We start from the raw sequence: 26,405 nt of genomic DNA, 5'->3' as shown, positions 1-26,405 counted from the left end.
GATAGTTGGCTGTCTGTGTCCATTTCTATGGACTGCAGGAGTAAAGCTGGAGCTTCGTCAAGATGGCGGTTAAGCAACCCCACCTTCAAGATAAAAGCCGGGACGTTATCAGTTTGAATTAAGAGCGTTTCTCTGTACAATTTTTGACCTGTAAAATAATGTTACATGCATTTAATGAAAACATAGTGCTTGTTTGGGATTTCATTTTGTCTCTGCTCAATAAATGTCGAACATGTGTGTTGATGAGTGTATTATTTTGAAAGCTCCGACGGAAGTAGTGTTTTTCAGTTAGGCTAGCTTGTCCGTTGAGTAGCCGAAGTAGTTAGCTCAGGCGGAAGGAGGAGTCTGCGGCGGTCTGAGGGGAACATCATGTAGTTTAACACAGACTCAGTGACTTTTAACGTTTAGACCTCGGTGCTTCTTCTCTTCGCTTTCACTTGGAGACTCATATGTGTTTTTAACGTCCAACCAACCGACATCATGTTCCTGCGCGGGTCTAAAAAGCGACGGTCGAACCGCTCGGTAAGTATCTTTTTTTTTCTACATTTAATTCTTAATGACTGCCACAACTTATATTTGGTAACCTGTTCCAACATGTTTTTTTTTTTTTAATACAAAACACACGTAAAGGTTATTTGTACGGTGTTGAAGCCCTTCTCTCTGTCACTTTAATAGTAGACTTGAAATGAACTTGTAGTCCAACACAGAAAACAGCCCGAGCGGAACTTTTCCCACCTTCACCTGGCTTTTGTGTCGCCAAATAGTTGTTTGGATAATGTCCCACCCATTCCTGCACTTAAAGTAAAGGGCTTTTTATGTATCTATTTACATTCTGAGTGAATGTTTTATATTGTGTAGCAGAAAGCCCTAGCGACATTCTTTGTTTCTTGAGTCATTTCGGGCGCCCCAGGTATAGTCAGGAGGGGTCAGGCTACGTCATAGATTTCTACCTCGGCAGGTTGGGATGCGGTGGCTGCTGAAACCTGAACATGTTTACTGCCTTTGTCAGGTTTTCATTAGAACAACAATTCACGATGTGTTAAATTATCCCCTTGCTGGACTTTTGCCCAAAACACAGCCTACATGGTCAGGTTACTGAACAAATGAAGCTTGTTTTCAGACTAGACTTAACAGCTGTGCGGCCATGAAACATCTGGCTCCCCAGCACACTTGGAATATATCCAGACAGTGACCGTGAATCCAGCTGACTAGTAGCAAACCAGACTATAATACTACCTCTTTTTTTTTATGAACTAGCACTAGTACATTTATTGGACACCTATTTAATAAGCTTAGATCATGCAGTTTGCATGTTATACTATATCTTTAATGTCACTGCTTTAACAACATTTAAACCCTCAAGACACCTGTTCCCACCTGACACACACAGTAACTGCCCTCAAGTGATAATGGACATCATTAATATTTAATGCAACACTCAGATACATCAGCACTAGAAAGCTGACTTTTAAATAATGTTACAACACGAAAGTCTACACATTTGAAAGTGTATCCTACACACTTTTGTAACATGCAGTTATATTGCCTGTAGTCTTTTAACAAACTTAAAATGACTTAGATTAAATAAATAGATGTACAGTCAATGTAATTAGATATCATATGAAATTTCACCATTGGTGAAACTGGTCAAAATGGTACATTTTACTACCTAGTTATATCAAAAGAAATGCTTTATAGACCATTTTATCACATCTGTAAGTTTTTATATTCATTAGCAACTTAATAATGGTCATTTAAATATTGTTTGTGGCTTAACTACACCAAATGTATTACCATTAACTAGAATAAGAATAAACACCAGTTGCAACTTCACAATAAACAATTGCTTGATAAATGCTCCTATAATTCTTTATTAACTGTGAAATATATATTAACTAAAGTTTAATTAGATACAAATTACCTTTTAGTTTAACTCCACTAACTATTATACAGATGAAATTACTTCCTTTTCTTAAAAACTGCAATACTCTTAAGTAATGTTAGGTAATAACATTTGTGTGCTTATCTGATTGTTGTGGCTGCATGAAATTACAGATGAATATCTGTACAGTAGCACGCTGGCTCTTCACTCTCTTATCTTAGGGACTAAATTTAATTGTTATTATAAAATTCCAAGAGGTTAAATGTACTTTTTCAAAACCACCTGTTATCGCTTTATTATTGATTATTCAGTGTTAATAGGCTAAAAATGACAATTCAGGTTATGAATATGATGAGATCAGCGTTGAATGACAATCCTCAACAGTGTTTATTTGAGACTGTTTTGTAAATTAAATTGTAATACAGGATTTGAGAACAGAATATCAACCTTTACTGTGTGTTGTGTCTTGTATTCCAGTCCATGTCCACTACACAACCTTTTAGGCACATTTTTTATTAATAATAAAAAATACTACCATACAGTGTTGTTAACATATTCTCTTTGCCAATATGCAGGAAAAGTGGATATGTGTTTTGGCCAAAAACATACCCAACACCTTTAGATAGCGACTTGAGGAGTGTGTAGCAACAGCCTTTCACACAGCAGATATTCTGACATGTCACAGGAGAAGCCCAGCTGTAAATAATAACCTGACAATGACTAAATTCCTTTTAGCTGCTTTGCCTTCAGTTCCTTGTGTTGTTCATGCTGGTTCACTAACATAGAATGGAGCTGTCACTCATGTTATTAGTTTCACCTGCGCTTTCCCTTGAAAAAAGATATCTGCTGTAATTTATTTTAGCGTTTTATAAGAACTGTTCCTGTTCCTACTCACAACAGTGAGTTTATCATCCTAGTAACTTAGTGTTTACTTTGTTACTATTACATTTAACTCTTTATGTGGCCGCTCTAATTTTTGCATGAAACATAGATCATCTCAGTGGTTAAAACAGTGTCTCATATAAAAATGTCCAATATATTTTATATAATATTAATGATTAACCAATTACTGATTGTTAAGACAGACTATCAATTAAATAAATTGTAGTGTTGTCACAAATAAAATATCTGTTTGATGCTCAGAAAATTGTATTTATGTTTGACCATGCCGTTGTTAAAGATCGTTGTTTGCGTTGGCCTCAGGAGAAGTAAGCAGTGGTGTGTAAACCATAAGAGCAACAAGAAGTGTTATGCCACAGAGCGGGAGTCGGCTGCAGGCTGTCTGTTTGATCCTGTCCAGTGAGGAGAGGTGCATCTACTCGGCATGCCGAGGCAGCAAAGGCCCCCAACCTCTGACCCCTTTTGTTAATGGTTAACCCCTTCTACGCCACAACATAGAGGAGAAGAGCAAAACCTACATGATAATCTCTCTCTCCTGTCACTGAGGTTGATAAACTAAACACACCTGAATAGAATCACTCATTTAGCCTGAGCCTAATGACATAATTTAGGTGTATTAATTCTCCATTCCCTGATGTGATTGTAAATATGGGCTGGCTGAACCAGTGCCTTCTGGTGTGAGGTAACAAAGCTGGCAGGGTTTCAGTTTGTCCATTACCTGCCTGGTTACACGGTTACTTGGTAGCAACAAAAAAGAGCTCAAGCAAACCGAGGCAGCGTCATGTGATTAAACCTTATACCCACTTAGTGAAAACAAAGGAGCTGATATGAAAAGTCTGACGCCGGCCCCAGTGTGTGCATGTGAGCTGATGTGAACTTGTTAATGTTGTATTTACTTTACCCACACTTAGTTTAGAAGAAACTTCCTCTCGCCACTCCCATCACATCCTTAACTTGCAGCACAAAAGCCAAACCTCATTGTTGGGCCACAAACTTGACGACACATTATCTTTCTTGGAAAACTGAGAGGAAACACACATGAAAGCTTCAAGTCTCTGTGTAGCCTTGACATTCAAGACACTGTCATCATGATAAGGAAACATTCAAGGAGATGTTAACCCAACTTGCAGCGGCTAATGTTCAAGGTCGTCCTGTGTTTTGATGAAAACACAGTCATTAAAATGTAAATTAAAGGTTCGTGTCTGTTCAAATTAAAGTCTGTTTTTAACAAACAACAGCTGCGAGGCGCTAAGATTTTGATGTTTTTCCATCTAATAATCTACTTTGATCTTGTGAAGCAGCCTAACAGGTTTTTATGCATCTTCTGATATGTTTATATTCTTATCTTTTAGTCCGCAATGAGGCTTAATATTTCAAGTAAATGTAAAGCTTTTCTCAGGATTCCTAATCCTTCGTTATTCATTACGTCATCTCAGAACCCGTGCGTAACTCATAATTACCATCTGTCTTTAAGAGAGTGAGCGTCAGTGCTATGATGTTGAAACTCTTGTCAGCATTTTATCAAACTGTTTTAGAGCTAGTCCAAGTCATTATGCAGAGTTTAATCTAATGTAGGTTGATCTCTGTATCGCCAACCTCACAGAATTCAAGAGACATTCCAGGACAAAAGTTAATTATAGAAAGGCAGAGATACAGTGGGCTGTCATGCTACGTCAGAAAAATTGTATTATTCACAGAGGATCTTCTTTGTTTCTAATTTTATAAAAACCTCAGTGGCTAGAGATGAATCAAACTCACATCTGATCAAATGGCTATGTGGATTTTGAGAAATCTTATTATCTTAATACTAATCTTCTTACTCCTAATATTTTTGGTAAGATTCTCTTCAGACCTCTGTAAGGTTGACAAGATGGCGATCTTATTTCAGTATTTTTAGGAAGGGACAGAGTGAATTAATGTAACACTTGATGATAATATGAGTAAACACTATAATTTTCCAAAAAAGGCTACTTTTCATCTGTAATTCTCTGGCCAAGGTGTTAAGGCTATAAATGATAACTCTTAACTACCGTAAACCCTCATTTATACACTCAGTTATACTGTGTGTCTCACCAAATATAATGTCTAACCTCAGACCTAAAACCTGTCTAATTCCATGTGTAATATAACCATCTTTAACTTAAGCAGTTTAAAACTGTGATGGTGGCTCTTCAGGCCTGTAACTTATATACCTTTTTAAGAGGTCAAGAGGTTCTGTTTTGGCACTCACAATCTTTTTAAGAGCACCACCAGACATGTTCAGAGGAAATTAGCCTTAAACATTAGCTTCCTCAGTATCCCTTACTAAATGGGTTATTGCAAAAAGAAGAATTAAAACATAATTTCTAGATCTGTTTGCTGTTAATAAATCATGTGAGTGCTGATCCCACTTTTATTAAATGTTGCGCATTGTAAAGTAAACTAGTAAAGGTAGGCTTGACTTAAAAAGAGACGGTCAAAGAGTGCCTGAGTGGAGAAAACTGACACTGCAAATGAGAGCATATAAAGTGTCATTTCAGTTCTTCCCTGTATGAATGGAAAGTAAGTAACACCCTGTAGTATCCTGAAGAGTAATCACTTCAGGTCGGGTATAATTTCCAAAAGTGTTTTCTATCCTGCTGCTGTTAACTTGCATTATGTGTCACTTTAATATGTGCATTATTTAGGAGTGTTGCTGTATATCAGTGTTAAACACACAGGCATTTTGTCGTGTGTGCCTCCCAGGCCCAGTCAGCATATGAATGTGACAGCTCAGGAACACCTTCCAAAGTAAATAACAAGTGAAAGGTCCAGTCACCCAGAAATCATCTGTTCGCTTCATTTAGCCCGTCTTGTCACCTTCCATACCTGCTGCTGTTAACCACAATCAATTTGAATCAAATAAGCGATTAAATAGGCAGCAGGGAGCGAGACGGATGCTTGTGCAGACAGTGTGCAGCGAGGCGCTTCAAAACAACATGTAAATTATAGTTTACTGTCATGTAGGACTATTCTGGACTAACGAGTTCATGTTCCTACAGAACTGGATACAGTCAGCAGTGCCTTATACAAGCAGCCCATTATCTCCACACTGGAACCATGAACAAAACAAAAAAGATTTTATGTTCAAAAGTACAAGATAGCAAGCTGCTATTTGCTCTCTTGGTTTCTCATTTCATTTGTGCGGCACTTACAACTCATAGAGTAACCCTTACGACCCTCAGATATCAGTGAGATAAGCTAAGCAAACTCTGTGATAGTCAAAGTACTGCACTGCGGTTCTTCAGTGATCTCATAGAGAACTCTGCATGGGAAAACAGGCTTGGCATGAATACTGATGTTTGTTGGTTAAAGCTTCTGTTGAACCTCATGTGTGGTTGGAAAAAGACGATCAAAACACAGTTGAGCAGGTATGCACAGGTACCTCACTCTGTCACATGCTTGCATTTTATTGCTTCACTCGTTAAATGTCATTAGCGTCTGCTTGCATGTGAGTATTTTGCATCCTGATGTGCAATTTGTTTGTGTGGCTCGTCCTTCTCTCAGTTATGGAGGTTGAAACATTGTGTCACAGAACCTCTCTAAAAGGTTGAAAAATAGACAATAAAGAGCTGAAAATGCAGAAAATAGCAGAAGATAGAAGAGTTGTCCCACTGAAGAATAAAGTCGTGAGAGAAAAATAAAGTGGAGACAAAGAGACTGCATGGAGAGGGAAAGGGTGCAGCTCTCATCCTGTGTCTGCTTCCTTCCTCTCATCTCTAAAAAGAGGCCTATGTCTGCAGTCTATAGTCTGCACACACACACACACACACACACACACACACACACACACAGACACACACACACACATTAGGCTGCAGGAATTGAATCAGAAGTGAGATATGAGGTAGTTGGTTTAGTGCTACATTGTTCGGTTGCTGTTGGCGAAGTGAGATACACAGCTCAGCACTTTTTGGCAAAAGGAATTTTTGAGATGTCTTTTGCCTCATTATACTGTACTTCATATCCCATCATTATACAGCAGACTGAAGCACAATGTGTGTGTACATTAAATCGTAGGAAGAAAAGCCCCACATCACACTTTAGCATCTGAAATGCATGTTTGATGCTGTCATAGGTTCTTGAAAACAAATCTTTCACTAACATGGGAATGGAGACCTAATTTACCTGTGGGGCCTCAAGATGACAACAAAATAGATAATTTCACAACAGCCAGTATTTTCCCTGGAAGTAACTGTTGTTACTGTGTCGTCACGGTAATTTGGTCTATACTGGTAGTGTAGCATTCCTAAAACCCACATGTGGATATAATTAAGCTGCGGGTTTAACACTCAGAATAAGAATAAGTCTTCATTCCGAATTGCATTGACAAGTGATTGTACACGGCTAGAACCCAGCTCTGGTATAGACAGTACACACAGTGTCGCAAAACAAGGTGACTAAAAATGGCGATCGTTCAATTTTTGCCGAAATGATTACTATTTAAAGTGTTGAGCCCAACAACAGATCAGCTGAGTGTTCATCTGGAACAAGTTTTAAGGACAAAAGTCAAGCCCTACACCAGATGGACGAGTGTTTCTTAGGATGTCCATATTGTTTGTTTGAGTGTTTGGAGAGTTTTTAAGACTGTTGGGGCAGCAAAAGTCTTTATCGGACAATATTGGCCTTTCACAGATTTGGCATGAATGTTGTCTGATATGAGCTGATCTAAATACATTTTTCAGGGAATGTTATTCAGAGAGAGTATATTGGCTTATTTCTTATTATATTCCCAGTGAAGTTAACTGTTTTTCGTGCACTGATTTAATTTTGGAACAAAAATTTAGCAACACGCATAAAAACAATCCAGATGGATAAATAGCTCTACAGGTTAGAGGAAAGTTGTTTTATTTTCAGTTGAACTGTCCCTTTAAACGCTGTCAGTCGCATCGCTGTCTGTGACCATACCGTGCAACAGTTCTAATGGCTTATATCTCTGCCAGTTCAAGCACACAGGATTTTCATGAATTGTCGTCATTTTGCGAATCATGAGAAATCTATGGGTAGCCCACACTCCACCACAAACACTGCTGATGTAAAGGCTGAAGCAATGGATTCTAAGTGCATTCTGCTCCTGGCTTAACTGGACTCACTCACTCGACATGATGTTGATGATTCTGCGGCCATGTCTAGCGACCACTGTATGTACTCACTATGTTGTTTTAACCTAACTATCTTGTGGGAACAGGTATGAATGGTGCTCCCTGGGAGACATTGTGAGCTGGAGTGACTTTGTGTTATGTTTTCAGCAGGAGGAAGAGGACCCGGACAAAGGCCAGCCGTGTATGCGCTGTGGGGACCAGTGCCCCGGCTTCCGTGTCCATGGCTGGAGGTATGAACTGTTGGGGTCTTGTACGCTGCTTGTAACCTTAGCAGGAAATGTTTGCCTCAGTCTTTATTTACATTTGGTAGAGTTACACCTTCTCCTGCTGCTCTTTGGATCTGGTGTGACTTCTGATAATAACCAAAACCAAGGTCTAAAATCAGCTTTTTAAATATGTAATCACAAGATGTGGCACCTTAACCATTTATTGGCTTGTTATGCTTTTGATTTAGTTTGAATATTCTTTTACACACAAGCTTTTATGTGTTACACAGATTTCTGATGATGAGGCCAGTTAAGATCCAGCCCAAAGAGAGGTCTTTTTTTGTGGCTGTTTGTCAGATATAATATGCAGCTGTCAGCAACAAGAACATTTATCTGTATCTGATTTATTCACTCCACTTAAAAACACTTGTTTCTTCTCTGTGGTACGTAAAAGTGTAATGAATAGATCTATAAGAATCAGTGTCATTGTGTTTGTGTATTTTCATCTCTTATCTAGAACAGCAACATTACAGCCAATGGAAATCAGCTTAACCGTGATCTGTGTACACGATGAGTGCTGTACATTAAAAGACAACAAACATGACCCAGTCAGTCATATTCACAGAGCCGATCAGCCTCCCTAACCCCCATGGTCCTAAAGAATCAGGACTATAGGCTCAGTGCCATTAAGCCCTGACATCTGCAACAGAAGCAGCTGCATTTTGTTTGAGTTGACTTCATCTTCATGTGAAAACAGAAGCGCGACACAGCAGCAGGATTACTGATTACTGTCGTCCTGCAACATGTGCTGTACGTCTGGGCTCCAGAGAATTAGACTTAAGACATTTTCCTATGTCAGAGTAGTGCTTGTCATTTATTGTACTGAAATTAAGGCCATATGGTGGATTGCACACCAGAGGGCTTTAAGGTAAAAGGCACTGTGGCTTGATACAACACAGGGTTTACAGTAAGATTTGCCAGGTTACCACTGGCAACGACTTTAACAAACTGGCAACCAATTCCTGGCCTTGGGCTGACGTCAGTGGCAGCCATTTTTAAGACAGACAAAACAGTTGGAACTGAACAGTGCTGTAAGTGTGTTGGTGTATTTATTCACGTGGGCAGTGTCTTGCTGGATTTATTTTTGAGGGATCTGTGAACATGACAACAGCTGCACTACAGGTATATTTCATACCATCAATTGAGGGTTGATACATTAACTGTTAACACTCAAGGGCCCTGACACACCAGGCTAAACTATTGGTGAATGACTTTGGTCCAAGTTGTGACAGTGTGTCCTGCACCATTGGCACTGAATGGCCCTTGGCGGAGGTAGAATAGTCAGTAGAGCCCATCAGTCCCTCTGATTTGCTCTTCAGCTAAGCAAATCAGTGAATACCGGCAATAGAAAGGAAAAGCGCCTTGAGGCTGTCGCTGTAGTGCATGGTTTTGCCCACTTAGTGTGGTTTCGCCTTGATTTTCGCCTCTGCGCCAGTGCTGTTTGCAACTTTTAATCATATATATCATATTTAAGATTGAAAGTGTCGATATTAGCAAGAGTGGTGTCAGAAAATGCTGCTTTATCACCACAAAGATTTTCTATTTCTCACGCAGTCGCAATATATACAAACTAGTTGATCATCATCTGTAGCCTCTTGGCTGAGACTTATTTCATGTTGGTTCGGTGTGTCTGGGCCCTGAGATTAACTCTTTGAAGAATGGGATAAAGCACAAACTACCAACTACTTTTAATCACTAAGCTGATATAGACAGTACACACAGTGTCACAATACAAGGTGACTAAAAATGGCAACCATTCAATTTTGCCGAACTGGTTCCTATTTAAAGTTTGTGTTGAGTCCAGCAGCAGATCAGCTGAGTGTTCATCTGGAACAAGTTTTAAGGACAAAAGACAAGCCCTACACCAGATGGACGAGTGTTTCGTAGGATGTCCATATTGTTTGTTTGAGTGTTTGGAGAGTTTTTAAGACTGTTGGGGCAGCAAAAGTCTTTATTTTTTAAATGTAGACAGAAGACACTTGAAAAGTCAGCATACATACCTCTTACACCTTTTTGTTCAGGAGTTGTTAACAACTGCCAAAGGCCCTCCCAAACAACAATTCAGCTAATTCTGTTAAGCAGGTTCTTGCGTTCTTTCCTTTGAGCCCCCTTTCTTTCCTCTTACTTCGTCCTTTAGTGAATATCCAGCTGGTTGGGTCTCTTGGTTAGTCTAATCCTGTCAATCACGCTAATAAGATCAGGCCTTACTGCTGTGATAGTAACCCTCTCGAACACTTCATACCTCCCTCTGTGTCCCCCATTGTCTCCCCTTCCTTTCACTGCTGCTTACGCTTTTCAATGTGACATTTATATTTCATGAAGAGTCAAATATAAACAGAAGGGTATAAATATTTCTTTATTACATCGTATTTATTTGATGTAAAAGAAGCAAAGAGTCTCCAAGTGCATTGTGTTGTGTTTAGTGTTTCCAGACTCTAAGACTGCAGAGTACAATCACCCTGTTTGACACACAGCTAGATGACTGAATAAAAAAAGATTTATTTCTCGTTACAAAGTCTGCATTCACAATGCCAGATGGGCACTGCATGGCTGTGGCTCAGTGATGGAGAGAATAAAACAAAAGGCAGAGGAATGCATACTGCATGTAACCAAAAGACTGTAATTGTATCTTTTAGCTTTTTTCAGTTCTGTTCCCTCTATTCAGGTCAAGACAAAAAGCTTAGAAGTTACGATGTAATCTAAAACACGTGTGCTGCTCTCTACCTCCGGCAGCACTCTGGTGTAAGTCTAGTTTCTGTACACATTGATCTGTTTACAGTATGTTTAATCTCCGTAGCATGAACATACTGCTTATAGAAGATTTTCAGCTATGTATTTGTCTAGAGGACAGATCTGAGATGACTTTTGGGTGAGGTTAAAAAGGGAAATGTCTTGTTTAGATGTTTCAAGCTGATCCAGGAGAATGAGGACAATGAAAGTGATTCAATGATTGAGATTTATGGGGGTCAGTGTTTAAGACCCTGGAGTCTGCTGCTAATTACATCTTCCTTAATAACCAATTTAGAGTCACACCTTCTCTGACGGAGAAGATCATCCAAGTGACCACAGGCTTAGCTGCTGATACTCGCTGAGAGGGAAGTGATCCATCTTCATCCTGATCTTTCTCAGACCGAGCCTCAAATGCGTTGGGGGGCAGATGGTGCTTCCACTGCCCAGCAGCTAGTGAATTGAGTTACTTTTGACCCGCAGGTCCCTGCCACGCTTCAAAAGTGTTCAAAGCTGCCGTTGCTATTAGTCTGGGTGGCCATGTGGCAATTACTCAGTCACAAATTAGTGGCAGAGACTTATAGGACAAAGCCCATCTGTTTCTTAAAATCAGATCTAAGGAGGGCTTCACTATACCCCACAGCAGTATGTCTCACTTATAGATTATCACACCAGCAGCACACAGTTAAAGCAGAGGATTATCTTTGGGATGCTATACGGAACTGTTTAATAACTATATAATGAGCTACGATATATCCGATTAGGGATGGGAGATAAGGCATTATTTTTAGGCTATGTAATATATTCTATATATGTATGATATATAAATCTCAATATTTTGAAATTTCCAGAAAAGCACTCCATAAAAGCTAGAACTGGGCGACAAAATCAAATCACGATGTTCTTAATCAAATACCTTTTGAGATAGAAACACCAAATTTGCTGTGGAAACTGCCAAGATATGTGGCTACACATGACACAATTAAAATTTCTTATTTCACATATGTCTTAATTGGTACATATTTGAAGTTTACCATCCATTTGACATACTAAATATTCTATTTACACTGCATCAAAGCACACCTTGAAATTGAGGTTTTTCCCGATGGTTCCAAAAATGTTATATAACTCTTTGTAGTTTCTGAGATACAGCCATGTCTGTATCATACTATATGTGATCATTAGACACAAGGGGATAAACACAATGACATTTTGACCAATGCTCATCAGTGATATAGTGGATATAATGACTAAGTTGGTAGAACCAGGAGCCTTTAAAAACAAGATAAGGTATTCTTATATCACGATAAAGACTAAATATCATTATATTGCCCAGCCGTAATTTGTATACCTAACAAACACTGTATTTATTTGATAATTTGATAATAATATTCGGTAAAATGTTAAAGAGAATAGTATAATATCTTGCTACTTCCCTGAGCAGAACGTGACATATTCTATGGATCAACATTACAAAATTAAAATATTGATTCAGTTTACTATCTTGCAAGACAAAGAAAAGCAGAAACTCTTGACAGTTAAGAAGCTGGCAGTGTTTCACTCTGTGTCAAACTAGTTGCGTATTTTTGTAGGGTGACTAATGAATGAATCAACTATCTGTTACTCATCCTCATATACTGACTGAAGACAGATGAGTGTCGTGACTTCACTAAGATTGAACGTCACGCTGCCAGCGTGATATTTCACCAGCCACACATTTTTGTTTTGCACACCATCATGATCGCATAATATGACAAATACTGCACAGCACATCTTTGCTCATAGGCTAGAAATCTGCTCTGTGTGTTGCCATGATTAATAACTGCATCAAAGCAACAATCGTCCATCTGTTATAAAATCAGTTACAGCAGTCTGGTCACAGTAGAAAAGACACAGTGAGTTTACTCTGCATGATCGTCACTTGGACTCATTTGTCGCTTATCTACAAAGGCAGCATGAGTAAATAGAAGTCTAATTTGAAATGTACAACAGAAAAGCCTGTGGCTTGTTTACTTAAGCTTATCTCTTTAAGTAAATTTAAAAATCAAATGAGCATATGAGAACTTCGTATTTTCTGCAGTGTGTGGTTATGACCCAGCCTTTTGTTTGAGCCCACTGACAGCACGGAGGAGGGCGGGAATCGGGGGTGGCGTGGACATTGAAAAGAGCCGAGCAGACAGAGAAATTATCACATGAGAAGGAGCTGCCATAGAATATTCTGCTCTCACTGAACAACAGGCTGACAGTAGTCAGCGTCTATCAGATGCAAACTTTTTACGGTTTCGCTGGAAGACAAGTCTGGATGGGACAGCGTCAACAAGCCTACCTGGAATAATTTGTCATGATTATAGCAGGTACTGAAGAAACCATATTTACAGTCTAACTGGATTAGAGGGACTAGAAACTCAAACAATCATTAAGTTGGGAGATGTGGGTAGACTGAGGGATTTGTGTGTGTGTGTGTGTGTGTGTGTGTGTGTGTGTGTGTGTGTGTGTGTGTGTGTGTGTGTGTGTAGGTGTGGTGTGTGTGTGTGTGTGTGTGTGTGTGTGTGTGTGAGTGACCTTATGTTGTTAAGTACATACTGTGGGGACTTTAGGTGTGGACCATGATGTAAGGTACAGTTAGGGTTGTTGCTCCTACAATGTATCTTAGCAAGAAGAAATATATGGTAGCTCCATGGAGATGTCACTTTTGAAAATGAAAGTGATTAAGTGAATTAAAATCTCCCCCAGCAGCCAAAGCTAATTAAGACTGTTGGATTTACAAAAGTTTATTTGAGCTTAATGCTGGGCAAAATATTGACATGGTCATTTTTGTGTTATGAGACTATATGTTGTCTTATATTTTGGATATGGTTATATTCATATGGTGCATGTTTTTCTTTTGTATCAAGCAGCAGCAAAGAAGTTGTAGCTTGACATGATTTAGTTAATTTGCTTTAGTTGGCATTGTACATTTTGGGATGCATGATGCCACTTGCTTTTACCCCCTTAGTCATTATATCCACATACCTGATGATTATTTATCAAACATGTCCTTGTGTCAGTATTTTGTGAAATTACCAATAGTCACCCCTCCATTAATGTCACCATATTGATATCGAGGTATTTGGTCAAAATTGTGATATTTTGTTTTGTCACCTCATGCTTTCCCAGTCTGAGCATTTACTGAGGTTTCAAAATATTGAGATATTTTGTGTTTCGCAGTGTAGCCGGAAAAATTGTCAATATTTAGTTTCTCTTCATTATTTTCATCTAATACTCCATCAGCATGAGAGAGCTGTACCTGAGTTTTATTTTTAGTTTATTTCGTTATTATTTTATTTATAATAATTTAGTTTGATATGTATGAGTGGGTTGTGTTTAGGTGGTAAACATAATTAACAACAATAACAGTACCAGCTGCACCAGCAGTCACAGTAAGAACATTTTGGTCCAGCAAAGCAAATTTAAAAGGCAGATTGTTGGTTCCTGTCCAAAGCAGCTTCCACTGTGTCTCCTTGTTACTAACACACATGATTGGTTGTAAACTCAGTGTAGTGCAGTACATTCTGATAGCTAGGATAATCACAGATGTTGTCAAGATGTAGAATTCTTAATCAGTCAGATTTGTCAAGGCATTTTTATTTAGAGTCCTCGCTCTAAAGCTCATAGGTGTTCTCCGGCAATTAAATTGGGGAACTACAACGAAGTACAGTAATTATTTTCTCAACTAGTTGTTTTCTCTATGAAATGGCTATCCAACAGACCATGCCCTAAATATATTCAATTTATGATGATTTAAAACAGGGGAAAAGCAGCAAAGGCTCACATCTGAGGAGATGGAATGAGAAAATGTTTTACATTTCTGCTTTTAAAATGACTTACACAATTAATCAATTATAATTTCAGATTTCTCTGAAGTGACTAATCATTTTAGTTGGAAGTTTAACAGGAGTTTGACACATTTCACCCTTTACAAAATTATAAACCAAATTGACATCTATCTTGACGTCGTCATAGCTGTTCTTGCTCTATAAATCAACCAGGATAATCAAACTATATTTAATTGGATTTTTCCTCATTTGAATCTTTCCTATTAATTTTTTTCCTCAATCAGCAAAAAATGTGGTACACAGCCACCAGACAGAGTCGAAACAGACCAGTCGCATTACATCAGAGGATTGTGACTCAAATAATTGGACAGGACAGGGCTCAGCACAGCAGGCGTTTGTAAATTGCAGTGTTGAGATACCCTTCAGAAATGTGCTTCTTTTAAGTTTACTGAGGTCACGATCTAACCACCAAAATAGAAATCACATAAATAACAGTAAACTTTGACGCTGCTGAATTGCTCATGTGTGGGTTCAACATTTTGTCTCTTGTATATGTAGTAAGCCCCCTTGGTTTATGGTTTGCACAGAAGAAGTGTATCAAGTTTAACTCTGCCCTAATGGCATTATAACAGGAGAGCAGCCTGCAGAGAGAGGGACATAATTTGAGACTCTCCTGCAAGTTTACAAACCCCAAATTCTCTCAGATTGGCTCTTTGTCATCTCCCAATTACTGAAGGTTGCATGTGAGGGTTGGCACCCGCTGGTAATTATATCCCTGTTCCAAATGCTTTCATCATGTAGAGGCTGCTGGTGGTGGATGTGGGGGGGGGGCTGGCTGGTGGGGTGGAACAGGGTGAGACGTGGTGCAACTGCCATCTGTTCCATCATGCCAGGTCCCCAGCTCTGTCCTCCTGCCCACTTACATAGGCATCTGTGTCGTTGTCCTCCCCCTTTTTTTGCTAAAAAGGCCACATGCATACAAAGACTCACACATACTGACGTACAGCTGGGGTTAGATTCATGCCAACATGGCTTAGCCTAAGCTGGCGTGTTGTGTTTACTAGTATTTATATTGGTTCTACCTGCTTAGCGATCATAGCTTTATAAAGTGCCAGCTACACATTGCAAGAGAGAAAAAGCTACTGGGATCACATAGCGGCAGTCCCTGTTTTGTCAACTTCACAACAATGAAGTTGTGTTGAGTAAAGAGAGAGGTGTACATTCCAGTGGCATGCAGTAATTACCGGCCACTGCTAACATTTCAAAAGAGGAAGACTTTTCATCAGTCGATTGATTAGAAGAGGAGCTCTCCTGCAGTTGACAGGCAGTTGTGTGTTTGTGTGCTAGCTGTTTTGGGTTTGTGTGGGGGTTGGGTGGTGGAATAAAGCAGCTTTGTGCCTTGCGAACTTGAGCCACAAGTGCCAGCTGGCAGTCTGTTATGCAATCGTAACAGAGATGCACACATGCAATACACGCTGCATATGGCCATATTGTCGCATCCACACACATGCCCGACACCTAAACCTCATTTTCACCCCTGGGCGCTTTAGTCTGACTCCACCGCTCCCACGCACAGAGTCACACCCACCGCCGGACTGAATGCGGTGAGGACGACATGATGAGGTGTAATATGAGGCAGAGGGAGATTATTGCTCCCATCTTCACCTCCTGCTCTTAACTGCCCCGGGATTGACGCCCAGGCTTATGTCAGTGACCTCATTTCCTGCTTGTTTGGTAGTAGCTTGTTTGGGCCGTGCTGGTCCTAATGCAGATCCGGTCAGTGAGGTGTCAGTGTAACGTGGGCATGAACAGGATTGTCTAATTGTCAATAACATCTGTGGTTAATTGAGTTCACTCCAATTGTGAAAATGCATTACCACTACACACAATGCTACACACTACACTGTGTACTGTTTCTTCTATGAAGATTCTGAGTTTGTTTTAAATGATCTGGAGGTTTTGTGTTTGTGTCCTGGCCCAGCAACTGTTTTATTAGTAATATTTGGCTGCTAGTGTAGTTGAGTCAACCTCAAGAATGTGTGTGGGCTGATTTGTGTCTAAATGTCTCCAACACAAAGTGTGTTCAGAATGTATACGGCTACCAACTGTGGGAGTGCCCATATGAATGTGGTGTAAACAGAGTTACTTTCAGAGCTTTTTGGGATTATTGCTGGTTCTATCACCTTAGCGTAAGAGTCATATTTACATCTGGCATACTCATAGGTTTCAAAAAGGACTTTGTGTTGGATTTAGTGGCATATTGTGATGTGGTTGCAAAATGCAACCAAGTAAATACTCGGTTTCATTTCCAAACTCTGTACTGACCTAATTACATTGGCACTACAAAATACTGACTCCTGTAAAAATAATCTGTGCCAAAGTTTGGTACCTGAGAGCATGTCTTTATCGTTATAGAGAGAAAGTGAAACGTCACCCAGGCAAGAAGTTGCAGTGAGTCAGGGCAACACGCTGCAATATTGCAAAATACAAATCTGAACAGGGCAACATGCCGTACATGAGGAGACACCTCCTCAGACATAAAATGCATCCAAGAGCTGAAGAGTGCTTCATGTTTGATAACCTGAAAGTCAACTGAAATTCCTGACCAACGTGCCCTTCAGTGCGCTACAACAGTGCGTGCGGTTTAGCATGTAAATAATATTTACAGGGAAATATTACAGTATGCAAACACTGCTGTAGTGACAACAACAACATTACAGACAGTGACAGTGTTTCTTCTTCTTTGGATTAGGCAGACTTGCTGCCCTTTACTGCTTTTTTAACGTTCCCCTTGAACGTTACTTATATTTTTTAGTCTAATGCTGTGCTGGTATTCCATCAGTTTCTTATTTTCAGTCCAGATACCCTGGTTGAGTAAAAGTGTGCAGAGTGAAAACAGTTTCTCTAGCTGCCTTCGGGTCTTTGAAGAGCTTCCTTCTTCCTCCTTTTGTATTTGGTGACTTATTTGTTAAACTTGAAATTACATTTTTGTCATTACAGACAGAGTAAAGTACAGTTAAGAGGTATGGTACCAAACTCCTGGTACTGGTAGTGGTATTGTTTCAAATGTGAATGGTAATCAACCCTGTAGATATAAAAGGCTAATTTTAATGTAATGAAAACACAACACTTCTTTGTTTTAGTTGTCATATGCTAAAAACATAATTATGAATATTATATTCCATTACTGCCAATAGATCCTCTTAAATCCTTCAAATCCTATATTTTCGATGTCTTTCCAGAAATGAGGCACTGATATAAATCTGAAATTGGGTTAAAGTTTTAGTTCTGTGGTTTGCACCTTCTGAACCCAAGGCATCAGGAGTGGCATCCACGTATATTTCCTGAAGTATGTGACGTTTGATCTTCTTTAGCTTCTGTTGTAAATCAATGAAGAGTCTCAGAGGATGAAGCCTGAAGCTGTCCTTGTCTCCACAGGAAGATCTGTGTGCACTGCAAGTGTGTGCGAGAGGAGCATGCCGTGCGCTCGGTGCCGGGACAGCTGGAAAAGATGATGACAAAACTGGTATCAGACTTCCAGAGACACTCCATCTCTGATGACGACTCGGGCTGTGCCTCCGAGGAGTACTCATGGGTCCCACCTGGGCTCAAGCCCGAACAGGTAACAACCACATTGTGGTGCAGATGCAGAGCCGAGACAAAGGTTATTGCTACACAAGCATGAAGCACACTTCCACTTGGACATGTTCATACACACTCAAAACAATTTTATAACCATGGGAAAAAAGTATTCAGTGTTTGATTTATGACTGTAATTGTATAAATTGCTCTGTAATGGGTTAGATTGCTCTCTGTCTTCTGTCATTGCGGCCTCTCTGTGACCACACTTGTCTCCTCATGCAGGTATACCAGTATTTTAGCTGCTTGCCAGAGGACAGGATACCTTATGTGAACAGTCCAGGGGAGAGATACCGAATCAAACAACTGCTGCACCAGCTTCCAGCCCACGACAGTGAGGTAACATCACTGTGATTTAGGGATGTTCTAGTTTTTTGCTTCGCTCCTGTTGAATTGTAGTGTGGTGACATGCTAAATGCACGTAATCCTTCAGTTTAGCATGTTTGCTAAATCCCAACACAATAATACTGTGTTATTACTATTATTGATTCTGAGCTTTTCTTTCAACTGCTACATAGCAGCTGTTGTTAGAAAGCCAGTGCTTCTAATGTTCACTTTATGATGCACACGTCATCAAGCATATCTATGCGTTTCTTGCAGCCGCAGTACTGTAACTCTCTGGACGAGGAGGAGAAGAAGGAGCTGCGTTTGTTCAGTCAGCAGAGAAAAAGGGAAAACCTGGGCAGAGGCATCGTCAGACTCTTCCCAGTAACGATGACCGGAGCCATCTGCCAGCAGGTAGAGCACGATTTTAATTTAGGTTCAGAAAACATGGCAGATTCTCTCATGAGACAGGCCAATATGAAGCTCAAAAACAACCAGTTAAAGCCTTTTAAAATACATCAGAGCCGTGCAGAAGAGGGATTTCTTTCTTCTTCTCGAGGAAGTTCAGGTGCAAGTAGGTGCAGGCATTGCTCAGGGGCCACATCATACTGGGATTTACTGATTACAGGGCTGTATGAGCAAACTGCAGCGTTCATCATTTGTTGAAGGATACACCAGCTAACTTCCTTCCCTCTGCACCACCCTAACCAGATTTATTTTTCCAGTGTGGCAGACAGATCTGCGGTGGAGACATAGCAGTGTTTGCCAGTCGGGCGGGACAGGGCAGCTGTTGGCACCCTCAATGTTTCCAGTGTGCCTCCTGCAGCGAGCTGTTAGTCGATCTGATCTACTTCTACCAGGATGGACAGATCTACTGTGGACGGCACCATGCTGAGAGGCTCAAGCCTCGCTGCCAGGCCTGCGATGAGGTGACTATCACTAATATCCCCAACATGTTGAATAAACTCAGCAGCAGTGTTGTGCAGCAGGTCCCTTTGTTCCCATTTTAAATCACTTGCATCCCTTGTTTCCTTTGCTCTCTACTGTGAACACAACATTTATTAATAAAATCTTCAAAAAGAAAGCAAGAAGAGTTGTGAGTGAGATGTGAAGGACATGCGGCTTCTTTTTAACCTGCCTAGAAAGATTCTTTAATGAATCATCAGACCCTGTCAGGTGTTTTGTGAGGGGAGACCTCATCATGAGATATTTGCAGATTTTTCAGTCTGCATCTTCTTTTCTTGAATGGCTTCTCAGTGTGACTTAAGAGATTAGTTGACGTAGTTGACTAATAGATCTGGCACAACTGACCCACAAGTGTTATTTAGACTCAGAGGATGGTGAAGCATGCAACAGGGTACCGATTAAATTTTTTTTTCCCCTATCTTGTTAACCCAAATCCTCACTACTCATTTATACGACTGCAATTTGTTTACTACTGTAGTCATGAAATCACCACTGCTGTGCTGAGTGACCTCTGTCACCCTGTCTTGAACTGTTGTTTCTCAATCCCAGATTATTCTCGCTGATGAATGCACAGAGGCAGAAGGAAGATACTGGCACATGAAGCACTTCTGTTGCTTTGAGTGTGAGGCTGCGCTCGGCGGCCAGCGTTACATCATGAGAGAGAGTCGGCCATACTGCTGCTCCTGCTATGAGTCACTGTACGCTGAGTACTGTGATACCTGCGGAGAACACATAGGTAATGAAATAAGTCTAAAGAAACTCATTTAGCATGCAGCTAGCAGTCATTATCATGCAGGAGAACAGGATATTCACTCTTTCTTTGGTGACAGTTTACTTTAAGTGAAGGATTTATTAGGATCATACATTTAATAAATGGGTCATAACTCACTATAATTTAGTTGTTAGCAGATGTAAGGACATTTTAAGTGTCAATTAATGCAACTTATTTTATATTTACAATTATGTTTCACTATTTTATTATTTCATTATTTGTTTTTACACCATTGTCCACTTGGTTGCCCACAAAGTAGTTAAAGCTGTTGACAAACATTTAAATCTGCTCACAACTACATAATACTGTGTTATAAACTGTTTATTATACATTTATGTTCTGCTCATAAATGCAAACTAGGGTGGTTATAACTGAAGTGATGCCATTCGTCTGAAAGAAAGCAAATAAATAAAGCTCCTGTCAGATAGGCAGCTTGTTACATAAAGTGATGGCAATTAAATACGTTGGTCTAGTTTCTGATTTATTGCCTGACTCACTTTACATAAAAACCTCAGCAGTTATCTTACTACATCTGACTTGGTAAGATTCCAGTAACATTTCTTTAAAACCTCCAGCACGGCACAAGTCTGAACTGCATGCCGTCAGATTGATGGAAAGACTGCAGCAGCACAAAGAGACACATTAAATGAAAGAGACACTGTAGAAATTCATTACTCAATTATCATCTCTTTGCACAAAAGAGCAGTTTAATAACCAGAGATCACTGAGAATAAGCTCATTGTAAGTTGATTCATCTCAGATCAGTCTGTAAAAAAAAATGTTCTCCTCCTGGTGTTCGTAAAAGAGGTTTAAAAAAAAAATGCAACCACGATAATATTTGGACCAGCTGTCTCCCTCCTTGTTTTTTCAAATGTCATTCATGCCAGCTGCATGGAGAAATTATAAATATCTCAGCAAAACTCCTCACAGCACAACGGTTGTTATTCATGGTCACAATTAAATATATTTCTCTGAAAAAAAAAAAATCACTTTTGCATCAGTGTCCTCTGTTAGATTTAAAAAGCATTTCTATTTACTCTGAACTTTTGTTGGACACATCTGCGTGGTCAGTAAATGACATAGAGGATGACATTTGAGTAAATGGCTATAACTTGAAAAGATCCACTGTTGGCAAGTAAGTATAAAACATTCAAGTACATGTTTTTGAATAAAAAAACAAACAAACCTAAACTTCTTAGGGTTTTCTCTGATTTCACAGTGAAAAATTTGTGTCATTTTTTAAAACTTCTTCCATTCTCAGACAAAGCACACTGAAACCTAAAGGAGAACTTCGGCCGTTTTTAACCCATGTCCCTGTTGATCGAGATTACGGAGGTGCTGTCATTAGGAAAAATAACGAGAACATTTGGCACAATATTTACTGAGTATCAGAACGGCAGCTAAAGCGAACCTATGGGGGCAGACATAACCGAAAGTGAAACTTAGGGGTTGTCTGCCCCCATAGGTTCACTTTAGCTGCCGTCCTGATATCTGGTCAATATTGTGCAAAAAAATTCACGTTTTTTTTCCTACTGACAGCACTCGGTAACCTCGATCAACAGGGATATGAGTTAAAAACGGCCAAAGTTCTCCTTTAAGATTCTCCTGCATCGAATGATGTACAGCACTTCACACTGACAGCTAGAATATAATAGGAAAAACTAAATAAATACAGGAGAGTCAGGCACCCCAAAAAATGTTTTAGGTCTTTGAACTTAGCTAGCATGAATTCAGTTTTGTAGGAGAACAAGTAGTTAAAACGGGGCTGAGCCAATCAAAATTGTAGTAAAGTATAGTACAGTACTGTTGATATATATTTATACTGTATACACATTCTGAGATGATATAGACCGATGTGCAGTCTAACTTGTGTAATCATGAAATAATTTCCTCTCAGGTATCGACCAGGGTCAGATGACATATGAGGGTCAGCACTGGCATGCGGTGGAAGTGTGTTTCTGCTGTGCCCGCTGTCAGCTGCCTCTTCTCGGCCGTCCCTTCCTCCCTCGAGCGGGGCTCATCTTCTGCTCCAGGCCCTGCTCGCTCGGTGAAGACCCCAACAACTCTGACTCCTGTGACTCGGCGCTGCAGAGCAGACCGCCTCAGCAAAGACGCTGTGGGAACATAGAGAAACACCAGCAGCCACAGTGTGGTTCTCCACTGCAGCCACTAGAGGGCGTCAGACCCCCTATAACTCCTGCAAAAGACTGCATCCATGCTGCAGTGGAGGACAGAGGTGATCACAGTACATTGGTGTGATATCCAGATGATATGTAGGTCACAATGCAATAAATGTCCCTGAGAGAGACTTTTCTCACACATTTATCTGCTCTGCTTCTTTCAGGTGTCCACTGCACTGCTCCAGTTCAAAACGGACTTCCTTCACCCGGTGGTCATCCTCACCCGAGAGGCTCCTACTCACCTCTTCCCCACATTCATCTAGGAAATGGCTTAGGGCCATCTTGGCCCAGCGACCTTCCACATTACAGTTTACTGCCAGAGGACTGTGGGATCAAACTTCCTGTCAGTGGTCTTCAGTTCCAGGGAGAGCTGAATGGAGGTACTGGACTAACAGGTCTTAATTCAAGAGGAACTTCGACTGCTAAAGACTGCAGGAACTGGGTGGAAAGGACAAATCAAGTTATGCAAGGTAACAGAAACCAACGCCTGATATAAAAACAAGCCGCTATTATATAATCTAACCTGACTGTGTTTTAAAGGGTAAGTTCACCCAAAAACAAACATTTAGACATTATCTACTCACCCTCATCCTGATGGAAAGTTGGGTGAAGTTTTGTAGTCAACAAAACATTTTTGTAGATTCAAAAGGGGTGTAAATATTGTCTCTTAAAAGCTATTTGAAATCTCAGGGCTTCCAGAGACTTGGTTAACACAGGACAAGCACAGGACTGCATAGAACCATTTTATGGTTATATCTGGTTGTTTTTTAAGTAGTAAAACAAGTCCCCAGCTGCTTCAGTTGTTGAAGAGAATGATGCAATACTGTTTTTGCTCCGAAGCTCCAGAAATGTTTCATAGACAAAAAAAACTTCCTGTCTGTCAGCATTAGGGTGAGTTTTTGGTCAAACGTATTCTTTAACGACAAGGTGCCCTCATGTTTCTGTCTCCGCAGTGTTTCCTCCTCAGAAAAACTCCCATGTGAACCACCTCATCTCATCAGACTCACCTCCCCTTCCGCCCGACAATCCCTCCATCCTCCCACCTCCTCTGCCCGTTAAGTCTCGTGACTTGATGCCCGGGGAGTCACCCCTGCCAGACCTCCCCCCACCGGAGGAGAGACCCTCTGATCCTCTGCCGCCGCTGTCTCGCAGTGGCACGGCGAGGGTAAGCTTTAGAGAACCAATCAGCAGCAGCTACTCTGTTGAAGAGGATGATGATGAAGATGAGAATGAGAATGAGGAGGAGCAGCAGGAGGGCCAGGAAAATGAGCAAGAGGTGGAAGATGAGGTGGAGGGGGGCTTCGGAAGCAGGTTGCATCTACAGAAAGGCATCCCACCGCAGATGGATCTGCTGGGTAAGAAAAGGTTTTGAGAGGGTTGAGTATTAACACATCTCATGAAACTTGGAAGTTAATTGAGTTTTTGTCTTGATTCCCAGATGGATCCTCTTATCACCAGCGGAGTCTGCGGCGAGGGTGGAGCCGTTGTCGCATCCCCTCCGACCCTGCTCTTTACCCTGGAGCAGAGAGGCGCCACCGACACCCCCGGTCCGAACGGCCTCGACTGGACACCCTGGACCGGAGGGGCGAGCGAGACAGGGACAAGCGAGGCTCTTCCAGCACTTCCTCACTGACCCTGCAGTCAGGCCAGTACAAACATGAAGACTGTTCTACTTGCTCCTCATCCTCAGACTCAGAGGAAGAGGGCTTCTTTCTGGGACAGCCCATACCTCTGCCCCCCCAGCTCCGAAAACAGCCACCCGAGGAGGGCAAAGACAGAGAGGGGGAACAAGAGAGGGAGGGGCAGAGAGACGGGGGACTGAGAGGCAGCATACGGAGGAGAAGAGCTCACAGCCTTGGTGCAAAGGACAAAGATAAAAACTGTGCTATCTCCTAACCCCCAACTGCTAGCAACTGCAAAATGCAGCATGTTGTTTTCTAAATTATGGTGCACAAGAAGAACAAACGGCCCTTCATTACTCCGGTGCTCAAGCTGTTTTACGATGCTGATGTAAATCCAACACACACTTGCAAACTCTCCAAAGCTGGAACACTTTGTTCCTGATACTTTACTAGGCAAAGGGAAGGAACCTCAGAAAAGTCACCAACTTCAAAGATCAATTTGTAAGATATGGCCTGAATTTAAGCTTAAAACATTCCAAAATATAACATTTTCAACAGAATATTAAGAAAAAACAGTTTGTCAAAGATTGTTGATCCAGACAAACTGTAGGGCCACTGGTTCCACAGCTAGCTGAGCCATGAGCTAATCAGCCAACGATAGCTAACTACAGCCAAGCACAGCTAGCAAAGAGCAGCAGTTGTGAGTTTCTCTGGTGATATGCTGCCCTCTATGTTTTTGCAGCTACCTTCAAATTCCGGCTGTATTCCGTAAATTACTGTCTATCAATCGATCCATTTTTATATGTGTAGCACCAGTTCACATCTGAAGTTATCTCATGACACTGTCCAGTTTGGAGCAGGTCGAGAACACATTCTTTAATTAATTTATTAACTACTCTTCTTACTGTTGGATCTCTGAATTACAGTGTACAAAATGGTGTATGGACCGTGTGACTAGTGATGAATGTGGACTTATTATTGTTAACATGTGATGGGATTATATTTGAAAATCCAAGAGAGAAGTCACACCTGTGCTGCAGTTTGTTTGAACAGTAACTGCTGTTATCCTGAAGTGAAATATTTAACATCACCATCATTTACATATGCAAACTTACAGCAGCACGCATGACCAGGAGCTGACTGCACACAAAGAAATGTTAAACATGTCTTATTTTTAGTCTACTGTAACATTGCCCCGTGCTCTTATGTGCAATTTTATATGGCTGTGATATATTACAGTTCTGAACACTAAATGGCCAAATATTATGGGATGGATGGCTTCAGCAAACTGTGGTAGTTCTATGCTTTTGAGATCACGAATGTGAAGTTTGTTGCATGTGTTGTGTAGTTCAAAAAAAGTACTGCAAAGTCTGTAAACATTCATGTTTTTAATCAAAAAACACTTTGAATGATGAGTTCAGTCAGAAATGATATTCAGTCATTATCTTCTCACCCTCATGCTGATGGAAAGTTGGGTGAAGTTTCGTAGTCCATAAAATATTTTTAGAGCTTTATGGCAAAACAGTGTTGCAGCGTTCTCCTAAAAAACTGAAATATACAAGGACTGAACATGAACATGAACATGAAACAGCTTCATGCAGCTCGTCTGGTGTAGAAAACGTAATTTACACCCTTTCCAAGCAAAAACACTCACAGTGGCTGCTAAGCTAAAAGCGTTAGCATACACCCTGTTTGACATGCATGCACAAACTCGACCACACATTGAAGGGTAAATAAAGTCAGTTTAGGATCTCTGAAGCCATTTGTCATTGTTGTTTTACATTTTAAAACAATCTACTTCAGTTGTTAAGGAGTATGCTGTCGAGAAGTGTTTTGATTACTATGAAACCCAGCTTTGTCTCAGCATGAGGGCGAGTAGATAATGTCTGAATTGTCATTTTTGGTTGACCTTATCCTTTAAAGTCATTTATTTTTATATTCTTGGTGTAGGTCGCTGTTCTTTCTTGTTTTATTCTGGGTCAAAGGAAGAGATTATAATATCAGTTTCTGTTTCTCTGAATGTGTGAGGCAACTTTATGGTGATATTAAATTTGTTTAAATTGTTGGTCTTGTTCTGTACTCTTACTCTCACACACCTTACAAGGACCTTGGAACGGCAGAAAGAGTCAGTTAGTGTGGAGGATTTATGACACCTGCACACACAAAGCGCTTATCATCTAGCAACGTAAAAC

The 26,405-nt window shown here is 40.5% G+C and overlaps 1 protein-coding gene across 2 annotated transcripts; it reads left to right on the top strand.

Moving 5' to 3' along the window:
• The first annotated feature begins 320 nt into the window (after positions 1 to 320).
• prickle3 (prickle homolog 3) lies at positions 321 to 26,278 on the top strand. 2 transcript variants are annotated; one of them, XM_030423928.1, is made up of 11 exons: positions 321 to 522; positions 8,050 to 8,132; positions 18,149 to 18,332; positions 18,575 to 18,688; positions 18,950 to 19,087; positions 19,399 to 19,602; positions 20,189 to 20,375; positions 22,309 to 22,647; positions 22,756 to 23,061; positions 23,545 to 23,946; positions 24,030 to 26,278. In XM_030423928.1, exons 1-11 carry the CDS (start codon positions 481 to 483, stop codon positions 24,485 to 24,487), a joined length of 2,457 nt encoding a protein of 818 aa, XP_030279788.1. In that variant the 5' UTR covers positions 321 to 480; the 3' UTR covers positions 24,488 to 26,278. The 2 variants fall into 2 exon arrangements, with proteins under 2 accessions (XP_030279788.1, XP_030279789.1); XM_030423929.1 differs by lacking the exons at positions 321 to 522; positions 8,050 to 8,132 and adding an exon at positions 12,764 to 13,249.
• The last annotated feature ends 127 nt before the right edge of the window (positions 26,279 to 26,405 follow it).

Source organism: Sparus aurata, chromosome 7 (assembly GCF_900880675.1).
Source record: "Sparus aurata chromosome 7, fSpaAur1.1, whole genome shotgun sequence".
Taxonomy (NCBI): domain Eukaryota; kingdom Metazoa; phylum Chordata; class Actinopteri; order Spariformes; family Sparidae; genus Sparus; species Sparus aurata.
This window is presented reverse-complemented; position numbering and strand designations above follow the sequence as displayed.

Coding starts and splice junctions, on each gene's coding strand:
- prickle3 (XM_030423928.1), top strand. CDS start 481: ATGTTCCTGCGCGGGTCTAAAAAGCGACGGTCGAACCGCTCG. Junction 19,603..20,188: donor GCTGCCAGGCCTGCGATGAG/GTGACTATCACT, acceptor TCTCAATCCCAG/ATTATTCTCGCTGATGAATG. Junction 22,648..22,755: donor TGCTGCAGTGGAGGACAGAG/GTGATCACAGTA, acceptor TGCTTCTTTCAG/GTGTCCACTGCACTGCTCCA.